This window comes from Heloderma suspectum, chromosome 1, assembly GCF_057233095.1.
Source record: "Heloderma suspectum isolate Gila_16-S chromosome 1, 16-S_ref, whole genome shotgun sequence".
NCBI classification, from domain to species: domain Eukaryota; kingdom Metazoa; phylum Chordata; class Lepidosauria; order Squamata; family Helodermatidae; genus Heloderma; species Heloderma suspectum.
Genome location: NC_139458.1, coordinates 289,319,597 through 289,329,781, shown reverse-complemented (window position 1 = coordinate 289,329,781; position 10,185 = coordinate 289,319,597). Strand labels below are relative to the sequence as shown.

General features: G+C 40.7%; 1 protein-coding gene across 10 annotated transcripts in view; it reads right to left on the bottom strand.

The window, feature by feature from the left end:
- Positions 1-1,084: 1,084 nt before the first annotated feature.
- Positions 1,085-10,185, bottom strand: part of PRIM2 (DNA primase subunit 2) — a 108,808-nt gene continuing 99,707 nt past the window's right edge. For 9 of the 10 annotated variants that reach the window (XM_084826848.1, XM_084826846.1, XM_084826851.1 and 6 more), the window contains one exon: positions 1,093-2,978. In XM_084826848.1, the coding sequence (XP_084682974.1) occupies positions 2,751-2,978 (228 nt within the window). In that variant the 3' untranslated portion in view covers positions 1,093-2,750. Of the gene's footprint in view, positions 2,979-10,185 lie in introns of all 10 variants that reach the window. The other variant, XM_084826844.1, reaches the window with a different exon arrangement.

The window sequence follows — 10,185 nt, the reverse complement described above, 5'->3', positions numbered from 1 at the left end:
GTTATGGCTTACCTTGTTACCTGTCTGTCCCTCCCTTTCACTCCCGGGTAAAGGACTCCAGCTCTTCTTCCCCACCCCATTGGGCTTGAACTCTTTGTTCAGATGAGCTCATGAAGTGGAAGGCACAGTGCTGTGATACCTGGAGGATTGTGTATGGAGTGAAGGAGACATGGGAGCATCTCATCGCTGTGAAGTAGATTTGCTCTTTCTGTGACTGTCTTTCAAGGGGATGTTGTCAGCATGCCACCCCACGACCTGTGTCATTGGTGTTGCTATGGTCTCTGAGGGCATTGATAATTGCAGGAGGGATTGCAGCTTAAATGACTTTACTGCTGAGCTTCTTCATCATATGGAAATATTTATAAAGTGACACACGCTCAGTAAAACTTCACAGAAAATGTGTGTACTTTCAGCTGGCTATGTGTTTCATCCAACACTGTCTGAGCAGACTTCCACTCACATAACAGGACTTGCTCTTCCGGTTCTCCTCTCTGCTCCTCCTGTAGAGCAGATTTTGGGTACGCACAGTGGGCTGCAAGGGAAGGGGGAATCTGCAGGCAGATGCAGTTGGCTCCAATACAGTGAAACTAAAACAGAAGGAGGTACTAAAGCACAGGGAAACAACACTACCTGCTGTGCTGGTAAGTCAATCCCAGCCCCAGTGCAGCAGCAGCCTTTGGAGCTGTTGTGCCCAGGCCCTTCCTGCAAACCTCTTTGAGCTGCTTAAATCGAGATTGGGCTGAACCTATGTACCTTGGGCCCAGCTAGGGGTATTCAGTATGAGAGTTTCAAAATACAGCAATATACTATGCCGGTCAGGAGCATCTACTGAATTATATACACAACCAACACATTTGTGGGTCTTCTAAAGAGGGGGGCACAGAACAGGAAAATGAGGGCTCAACAAACTTAGTACATCGCAGCTTATCAAGCTTGAGTCATGTCTCCAAACCAAACCCTTGAGAATCTGATGAAAACATGCAGGAACTTGCAGGAGCAAGGGAAGGGCAGCATGTAGTCAATAACTGCAGTAGCGGTATGGGATTGTACAAGTCAGGAGAAAAGTACTGATGAGACAAATGCAGCCCATGGGTTGTAGATTGTTTATTGCTGACTTAAATTCAGTTCACAAGATAGGGCTTCTTGACTACTTCAAAACGTATGGGACATACGTTTGAAAACATATTGTGATAGCTGCAGCATCATCTTCTTTTACACTCTTTCCATTTTCTAGTGAATAATCTGATGTACAGACAAAAATCATCCCTCCACAAAGCTGAGAGATGATGGAAGTCCATGATCTAAAAGACGTACTTTTGTGGCACCCTGGTATTTGATAAAAGGCTCATTTCAAGTAAAAGCTTCAGATCCCGTTCAAAATTCGCTGCTTTCAAATTCTTGAAATGCTGTGAATTGTGAAGAACAGCAAATACATTGCCCCTGAATAAGCAACAAGGGCATAGCCATTTCAGCATTTAGAAGTCTGCATTTATGGTTGGCTCGCTGAAGCATTACCTGCGAAGTAATACTATACTATAAAGCAATTGAGCTTATGATATAATTAAATGCTACAGTATCACATTAAGGGGCGAAAACCTATTGAAAATGTACACCTGTAGCAGAGGAAGATTTTTAAGGGGCCATCAGAGAAAAGTACCTCCGATCAAGAAAGATTTCTCATTGAAGTATGCAGTGCAATCCTGTACATGTCTACTCAAAAGTAAGTTGTACTAAGTTCAATGAGGCTTGCTCCTAGGTAAGTGATTACAGGGCTACATTCTAGGTAGCTCTTAATACTTCCTTTCCATCAACAGTTATTCTGAATGTCATTCTTGATTTTTAGAACTAATTTCATTGTTGATGTGGCAATCTAATGTAGTATCAACAAAGCAAATCACTCTTGAAATGAGAGGTTTCACAGTGAATATACAGCCACTCTTGGAGATGCAAATTACATCTTTAAAATGTTTAATTTTCTGTAATTATAAAGTGTTCTCTTAAGCATCCTGATCTATAACAGTAGCACCCACTGTTTTTCATGTAAGCATTCTATTGCAGATTCTCATTTCTGTTTTGTGGCTTCAGATGCAAAACTTTCTTACACTTCAACACAAATCATAAATGGAACTTTAAGAACAGATGGGAACCTAATCATTTTTAATTATGCTGGCTGTGACCAGTCTACACAATTAAGTGTAATTGGATTTGACAATATGTGCTTAAAACCTAGTTGTTTCAAACAGCAGCCTTTGCTACTTGAAATCACAGCAAGAAAGCTTCTCTATTATTTCAAGGAGCTGTTCATAAAGCAATTATGTGTTATATGTAATGTATTTAGTAGGCATCACCTGAAAACCACAATAAATATTTGCCCTGATCTACATTTCAAAATCAGGTTTATTAAGAAAAATAGTGGAGGGGAAAAAAAGATGCATAACAGTAAGCACTGGGCAGGAGGGCTAACAACTCAAATGTTTGCCCACAGAAATAAAAATGTGATTCAAACTGCTGTATTGCTCACATTTGCACACCACTGTGTCATTGCCATGTCACAAGCAATGGTTGCTTTTCAGAATTGATGCACAGATTACTAAGTTAGATGCATTATGCTGCTTTCCCCCTTTTCTTTTTAATGTAGAATGCAATAGGTCCTTATTCACCATGGTGTTGGCTCCTGAGTCTTAAGAGATCTCTTTCAAAATACAGAGAGGAACAGCAAAAGCTATGTTGTAAAGGGGAAACGATGCTCCTTAATCTTCAGCAAAGTACTCTTCGAGTCCCTCCAGTTCCATTTCTTCTGTTGTATTTAAAGACGAGGGAGTGGAGGCTGTATTTATACTTTTCTGGCTGCTCTGCTTTGGCTGGGAGCTTTCAGGTTGCCTTTGTTCTTTTTTTATTTCCTTGATGCCACCGAGTAGCTGCTGACTCTCTGCAAAGTACTGATTTGGATGGTTCAAAGAAAAGCCAATATCATCAACCTGTGCCGAAGACAAAAGAGAATAGGAACATGTCACATTACTGTACTTCACAAAGTCTTAGGGCGGAACCCAACTAGTTTCCCTCCATTGACAGAAGACGTCCATCAACAGAACGGGGAAGGGCATGATTTTGAGCAATTCCCACTCCATTCTGCAGCACCCACTCCCAATTTGCTCTGGAGGGTCATACACTAAAATTTCACTTTGTTCAAGCTTTGAGATAGTCAACTTTCCATTAAATATTAGGGTCAGCTTCCATTAAATATTGGTCCATTAAATCTGCTAAGAGTCAAAAAATGTTTGGTATTTGATCACCCTGTTTAGTTGCAGCAGCAGCAAGTACTACCACCACCACCTTGAAAAGAAAGTAAAAGAGTGGCAAATACACAGGCAATAATCCAAAGAAGCCAGTCAAGTACTATGGGAACTAACAAGCACTCATTTTGTTTTTTTTTATGCATGCTTCCTTTGGTGTAGGAATAGCAGCAGTGGGGTTTTTTAAAGCCCTGATTGCCTATTCCCTTTACATGTTCTGGCATAAGCAGAGGACGGGTGTTAGGGGAATAGCTGGGCTGGCTACTATATCACTGTTTTTTGTGATTTTGGAAGAGGTGTGGCCCTACTTTCCTCCCTGGAAAGGGGAGGAGTCCAAGCTCTGAAAAAGGGGTCAAGAAGGAAAAGATCTCTGGGCACTAGCATCGCTGAAGTTTTTTGTCAGTGTTTTCCTGCTATTGCTGTTGGCAGTTTTATAAATCAGTATATCGTTTCTTCACTGCAGGAACATGATACAAGTTCTTTGGATTTGTAATTTCTGGCTGATTCTGGACCCAGCGTAACTGCAGGCCATTCACTTCATGCATGTCTAAATGACTGCTTTGGTGCCTAGCTTTTGGCTGTTTGCACACACTGTTGGGTTGCCCTCTCCTTTCCCCTCAGCGGTCTTGAGCGTGTCAAACCGCCAGTTCTACACTTCCGTGCAGGGAGACAAGCAAATCACTGGCAGATTTACAGATCAAAACTGAGAATCTCTACTAACAAGTCAGAACCTACAACTACCAAATCCTCAGAGTAGCCTGCCCTCTCCATTTAGATTTTGCGCCTTTTCTTCTTTGCCTGCTCATTAGCTCATGTTATGATTAATTAGTTCTCTTTAGAGGTAAGCCTGGTTATTTTTAATCTGAGGATGTTACTGCTTCTATATAGAGCATATTTTCAAGACGTAAATTTCTGTTTGTAACACCTTTGCATAAAAACATTAATACTAAGCTGGTGTGTTTAAGGCATTAAAGAGAGAGTGGGATACACATTTCTTTGGTTTTTTTAAAGAAGTCTAATGCTTTAAAAAATGGTAAGCGTTTGATAACTATTTCCTCCAGCCATAACGTTTTTTTTTACCAAAAACATATTGATCATTTCTTTTGAAAAAAAAACTGAAAAGGCATTTAGCTTGAAACGAATCCCTGCTGCCCCCCCCCACCTATTGTCAATGACAAGCAAAACTTTAGCATGCAAGAAAAAACTAAAACCAAAACAATTTGTTGGACCACGTTAACCCCCCCCCCCCCCCGCAAAGCTTGTAATCTGGACTGATGCAGTAAAGGGCACTGTATTTAAAAACAGGCCTCTCTATTTCACCAGCTTTGTATTTCATCTGCAAGAGCCTCAAAGCTTTCCTCAGAGTCTGTTCATCCTGAATGGTGTCCTTCACACAAAGCTTGGCATCCTTTTGGTGTTATATCATGTGGCTTTAGAAAGAAGTTGAAACAATAATGCTGAACCTGTGTGATCTTGGGGTTTTAATCAAGAAGTTTTGAAATGACAGGTGATAATGATGCAAGGTGGTACTACAAAAAAGCCATATGGAATTATTTCAGATTATTATATGCTGCTGCGGTATTTATACACTCCCTCGCTTTCTTAAGAATTTGCTTTTAACTGAGATTTGATCACCAAGAAATTGAAAAGCAAACTTCCTTCCTTATAAACATAATCAAGATATGTATCTTCCAATAAAGGAAAGCCATTAGAAAGGCAACAACACCGTATCAAATACACTGGTCTTTGCAAAACTACATTAAAAGTGGCCATTTCCCTTATAACAAGGGATATGTACACCACCCATTTTAATAGCAAACACTGTAATTTTATTGTTTGCAACGTTATGGGCTTGACAGCTTCCGAAAACACCTTACATCCATTTTATTATGTTTATTAAGCAAAACATAATAAACTCATGATAGCAAAACATTTAGAGCTATTCAAGCACAAAGAACACATTTATTTGGATGGAATGCACCATTCTATCAGTTAAAGCAAACAAATAATTGATGCAAGAGATGAATGGGAACATTTCCAGCAATTTGTCATAAGTGAGAAGGACGATTAATTCCCTCTGCTTGCTCCTACAAAAGGTGGACTACCTATTTGCCTCGTTCCTTCATAGAGGCGATCCCAACTGCCCTCTGAGGAAGAGTACCAGCTGCAGCCAGCGAAGCAAATGATAACACCCTATTTAAAGAGGTGCTGATTAACAGTGCAATCCTATACAAGTCTATGCAGAAGTAAGCACCACATATTTCAATAAGACTTACTCCCAGGTAAGTATGTATGGGATTTCAGCCTTAGGCTGCAATCCTACACACTTGCCTGGGAGTAAGACTAACTGATTTCAATAGGACTTACTTCTGAGTAGACATGTATAGGATTGCACTGTTAAAGAACACATGCACTTTTTACAGCTTTAATTATTTGTTACTGATCTTAGTAGGGCATGCTGGAAGTCTTAATGGCTGAAAAGAGGGATTAAAATGTTTAAAAATAAATAAATAATAAACAACAAAGAAGACACATTGGAAGAAGCTATTTTCATCATGGCAGTTGCGATGCCACCAATATTTTTTTCAATGATCATGTATTAAACTGTAAATGTGATTACTTATACCTAGTGCTGGTTATATCCTTGTATCATTGTTTTATGCCATTTTTAGTGATGTATTGTTATGGCCTATGGCCAAAATAAAAATTATCTCAGGTATTTTTGCTTACAATCATATTTTCAGGGTTCGGGACTCAGTTTTAATATTATGACACCAGAAAGTAATTTCATTACATTTTAAAAAAACTTGAAGCTCACCGTGGCATCACTACTCTCAATTTCTCAATATGTTTTCAAGCAAAATACTAATTTGCAAATAACAAAGAATCTATCCTACCACATGCGAAAGTATAAACTTGCTCATTTATTGCTTTGCTTAACCATTTTCTGTATTATTTTTTCTTTCCTCTTGCTGTATTCACAAATATTTTAGTTCAGCACTTGGGGGTGGGAGGTGGGGAGGCCTCATTTCTTCCCATGTATATGAACTGACCAGAGCTAAAATCTAAATAAAAAGACTACATTCAAAGGCATCTGAGGTGAATCCAAAACAAGGTTATAGCACCCAAAAATATTCACTAAGAAGTGATGCAAAATAACAAGACTGTGATAGAAGTAAATAAATACACACACACACACACACACCTCACCCAAACTTTTCAGAGAAGATAAGGCTATCCAGCAGGCCTCTTCTTCTGTTCTTATCAATGTGTACTGCAGCTTTAATATACTACAGATACTACATTAATTATGAGTGCTCTAAAAGCTCTTCAAATTCTCCTTTGTACGAGTCCTTCAATAACTGTTTCAGTCCACACTTTGAGCAGCATAGTCTTTAGTCTTCTATCATAATAAAAGATGATGTATGTGGTCTGTCAGCACCATAGCACCAGGACCGTGAACCCTAGACACCTGAAACTTGGCACGCATACTAAGGAGACCCTAGGGGAATGCATCTCAGGGTTATTTGTTTTTAAAATGCATTAAATTTTAATTAATTTAAATGGTCTGCAGTACCATCCCAGTCACTAGAGGCAGATTTCCTTAACCAGTGCATAGCTTTGCAGTTGACACAGTTTGAAGTCGGGGGGGGGGGAGTAGTCTGAGGGACAAGGCTATACAGCTGCACCCTTCCCCCTGCTGTGGGGTAATCCCCCATCAGGGAATGGAATGGACAGACCCTCCATCAGGGGTGCACCACGGCAGAGGCCATGCCTAGGGGTGCCAAGAGGCATGGTTTCACTCAGACAGGCCCAACTCTGAAAGCTGCATGACTTTGCTTCAAGGCTTCACTGTACCAAACTAAGGGCTACTCCAACCCATGAGAGGCCAGGTTCATTTGCTAGTCCAAATATATGGCATGCCACTACGCTCGCATATTCTCCCTTCTATCAGTCAGATTCTGTGGTTATAATGCACCTGAGCCACACTGTCACTGACAATGCATCAACAGCTGCTGGCACTACTGCTGGCCCTCTTCCTACATCATCACATTTGAGTTTCATATGAGCATATTTGCTATTCTTGTTATTTGCAGGCCAAGATTTGGATTGATTGATTGATTGATTGATTGATTGATTGATTGAACTGGGAGGCTAGCACATTGCAAATCCTTCTGAGAAGTTGGTGTTTTGTTGTGCTTTGTGGGGGCAAATAGGTGATTTGGAATGTGGGGCTTAGACGCCACCTCTGCCTTGTGCTCAGTTTCTTGGCCAAGTTACTTTTCTTTTAGTCTCACCAGTTTGCCTTCTAGGAAATGGGTGTTTTGTGACTGGCCCCACACCTACCATAGCAGCAATTATATTAATGGGAAAGCTCTCCCCCATGGCATCCATTTTGTGAGAGTGTCCACAACACTCTCAAAATTCCAAATGTGTCCACCGCCCCCCACCCCAATTGAGGACCCCTGGTATAAGCAAAAATACTTGAGTTAATTGTTATTTTGGTCTAAGCAGTAGAGCTAAAAATAAATTAAGAGGCCTAAAGCTCAAGGTTCAACTCTAGATAATACACAACATATAAATATGCTTGACCTTTGCTTTTTTTTGCTTTTTTGAAGTGTGCTTTTAAAACAATTATTTTTTACAAACTTCATCTTTTGCATAACATATTGGCTATTTAAAAACATTGAGGTTATATGTATACAAATGAAAAGGTGAAGTTCACCATGCACTTCCAAGTTTTGAAATATCTATATAATAGGGGCAAAAATACTCCATACAATTGAAGTGTATCACATCATTGGAAACAACTGTTGAGGGGTTGATTTCCTGCCCCTCTTTCTCATCTCCCTTAGCATAAAGAAATTAGTGGAGTCGACATGATGGCAACATGGCTAAGCTGTGGTGCTCTGACTTTGTTCCTGCCTTAAAAAGCTAGTAAGTGAGAAGAAGGACAGAGAGCCACATGCATAGCCTAACATGGCAGTAGCAACCAATGGTGCTCTCTGTTGGCCCAAGAGCAACCATGAATTCTTGTGAACTGCCCAGAAAGCTTTGGCTATTGGACGGTATAGAAATTAAATAAATTATCATCATCTCATCACTGCCCTGTGTTAAAAACAAGACCACCCTTGGTTGTCTATACCATCCAGCTTTGCTCTTCTCTGAGCATGCATACTGTGAGTTTGCCATTCAGGTTTATTCCTTCTATAATTATTTGTGAGCCAGTTCTAACTATAAGTGAAACTATAAAATAAAATTGTTTAATATATACAAAATCCAACCAGCCCCAACAGTAAAATAGAAGGCATTAGTATGTTTAAATCAAACATTAAGTACTGCTTGTTGTTGTTCAGTCGTTCAGTCGTGTCCGACTCTTCGTGACCCCATGGACCATAGCACACCAGGCCTTCCTGTCCTGCGCTCTCTCCCGGAGTGTGCTCATGTTCATATTCATTGCATCGGTGATGCTATCTAGCCATCTCATTCTCTGCCGTCCCCTTCTCCTTTTGCCTTCAGTCTTTCCCAGCATCAGGGTCTTTTCCAGAGAGTTTTCTCTGTGCATTAGGTGGCCAAAATATTTGAGCTTCAGCTTCAGTATCTGTCCTTCCAATGAGCACTCAGGGTTGATTTCCTTTAGGATTGACTGATTTGACCTCCTTGCAGTCCAGGGGACTTGTAAGAGTCTTCTCCAGAACCACAGTTCGAAAGCATCAATTCTTCGGCGCTCAGCCTTCCTTATAGTCCAGCTCTCACAGCCATACATTACTACTGGGAAAACCATAGCTTTGATTAAACGGACCTTTGTCGGCAAGGTGATGTCTCTGCTTCTTACTATGCTGTCTAGGTTGGCCATAGCTTTCTTCCCAAGGAGCAAGCGTCTTTTAATTTCATGGCTACAGTCACCGTCTGCGGTGATCTTGGAGCCCAAGAAAGTAAAATCTGTCACTGCTTCCATATCTTCCCCTTCTATATGCCAGGAAGTGATGGGGCCAGATGCCATGATCTTCGTTTTTTTAATGTTGAGTTTCAAACCAGCTTTTGCACTCTCCTCTTTCACCCTCAACAAGAGGCTCTTGAGATCCTCTTCGCTTTCTGCCATTAGGGTGGTATCGTCTGCGTATCTGAGGTTGTTGATAATTCTCCCGGCAATCTTAATTCCGACCTCTGATTCATCCAACCCGGCATTTCTCATGATGTACTCTGCATATAAGTTAAATAAGCAGGGTGACAATATACAGCCTTGTCGTACTCCTTTCCCAATTTTGAACCACTCGGTTGTTCCATGTCTGGTTCTTACTGTTGCTTCTTGACCCTCATACAGGTTTCTCAGGGAACAGGTAAGGTGGTCTGGTACTCCCATCACTTTAAGAATTTGCCACAGTTTGTTGTGATCCACACAATCAAAGGCTTTAGCGTAGTCAATGAAGCAGAAATAGACACTTTTCTGGAATTCTCTTGCTTTCGCCATGATCCAGCGAATGTTGGCAATTTGACCTCTAGTTCCTCTGCCTCTTTGAAACCCAGCTTGTACTTCTGGTAGTTCTCGGTTCACATACTGTTGAAGCCTAGCTTGTAGGATTTTGAGCAACACCTTGCTGGCATGTGAAATGAGCGCAATTGTGCGGTAGTTTGAACACTCTTTGGCGTTGCCCTTCTTTGGAAATGGAATGTAAACTGACCTTTTCCAGTCTTGCGGCCATTGTTGAGTGTTCCAAATGTGTTGGCATATTGAATGCAGCACTTTAACAGCATCATCTTTTAGGATTTTAAATAGCTCAGCTGGAATACTGTCATCTCCACTAGCTTTGTTGTTACTAATGCTTCCTAAGGCCCACTTGACTTCACTCTCTAGGATGTCCGGCTCAAGTTCAGTGACCGCACTATCATG